This window comes from Apaloderma vittatum, unplaced genomic scaffold (genome assembly GCF_000703405.1).
Source record: "Apaloderma vittatum isolate BGI_N311 unplaced genomic scaffold, ASM70340v1 scaffold13824, whole genome shotgun sequence".
Classification (NCBI taxonomy): Eukaryota; Metazoa; Chordata; class Aves; order Trogoniformes; family Trogonidae; genus Apaloderma; species Apaloderma vittatum.
In genome coordinates this window covers 1-298 of record NW_009711022.1, presented here as the reverse complement: position 1 = coordinate 298, position 298 = coordinate 1, and the positions used below count along the sequence as shown (strand labels likewise).

At 59.1% G+C, this 298-nt stretch overlaps 1 protein-coding gene across 1 annotated transcript in view; it reads right to left on the bottom strand.

Moving 5' to 3' along the window:
• LOC104272501 (FRAS1-related extracellular matrix protein 2-like) overlaps window positions 1-295 on the bottom strand; it is a gene marked incomplete at its 5' end in the record, with an annotated part of 9,162 nt that extends 8,867 nt beyond the window's left edge. Inside the window, one exon of the mRNA XM_009867512.1 lies at window positions 5-295. Within this exon, the coding sequence (XP_009865814.1) occupies window positions 5-295 (291 nt within the window). The remainder of the gene's footprint in view (window positions 1-4) is intronic.
• Between the last annotated feature and the right edge of the window lie 3 nt (window positions 296-298).

Here is a 298-nt window from a genome sequence, read left to right as displayed (position 1 = left end):
TCACCCGCACCTGCTCAAGGTCATCCTCATCACTGATCACCAGGTTAGGGCTGGGACCAGGGCCTGAGAGAGGACGTGACTGCCCCTCATAAAGAACAAGGCCAGTGTTGCGAGTCACCACAGGTGCCAGGGTGTTCATGGGCTTCACCACAATGACAAAGGCGAAGGGCTCTGAGGCAGCACCCTCTGGGTCCAACACCTCCAGCTCGAGCTCAAAGAGACGCTCCCGATCAGAGTCTTCCATGGGTGGCTGGTAAGCGATGCGCAGCTCCCTCACATCCCGCTGGCTGAAGGACGA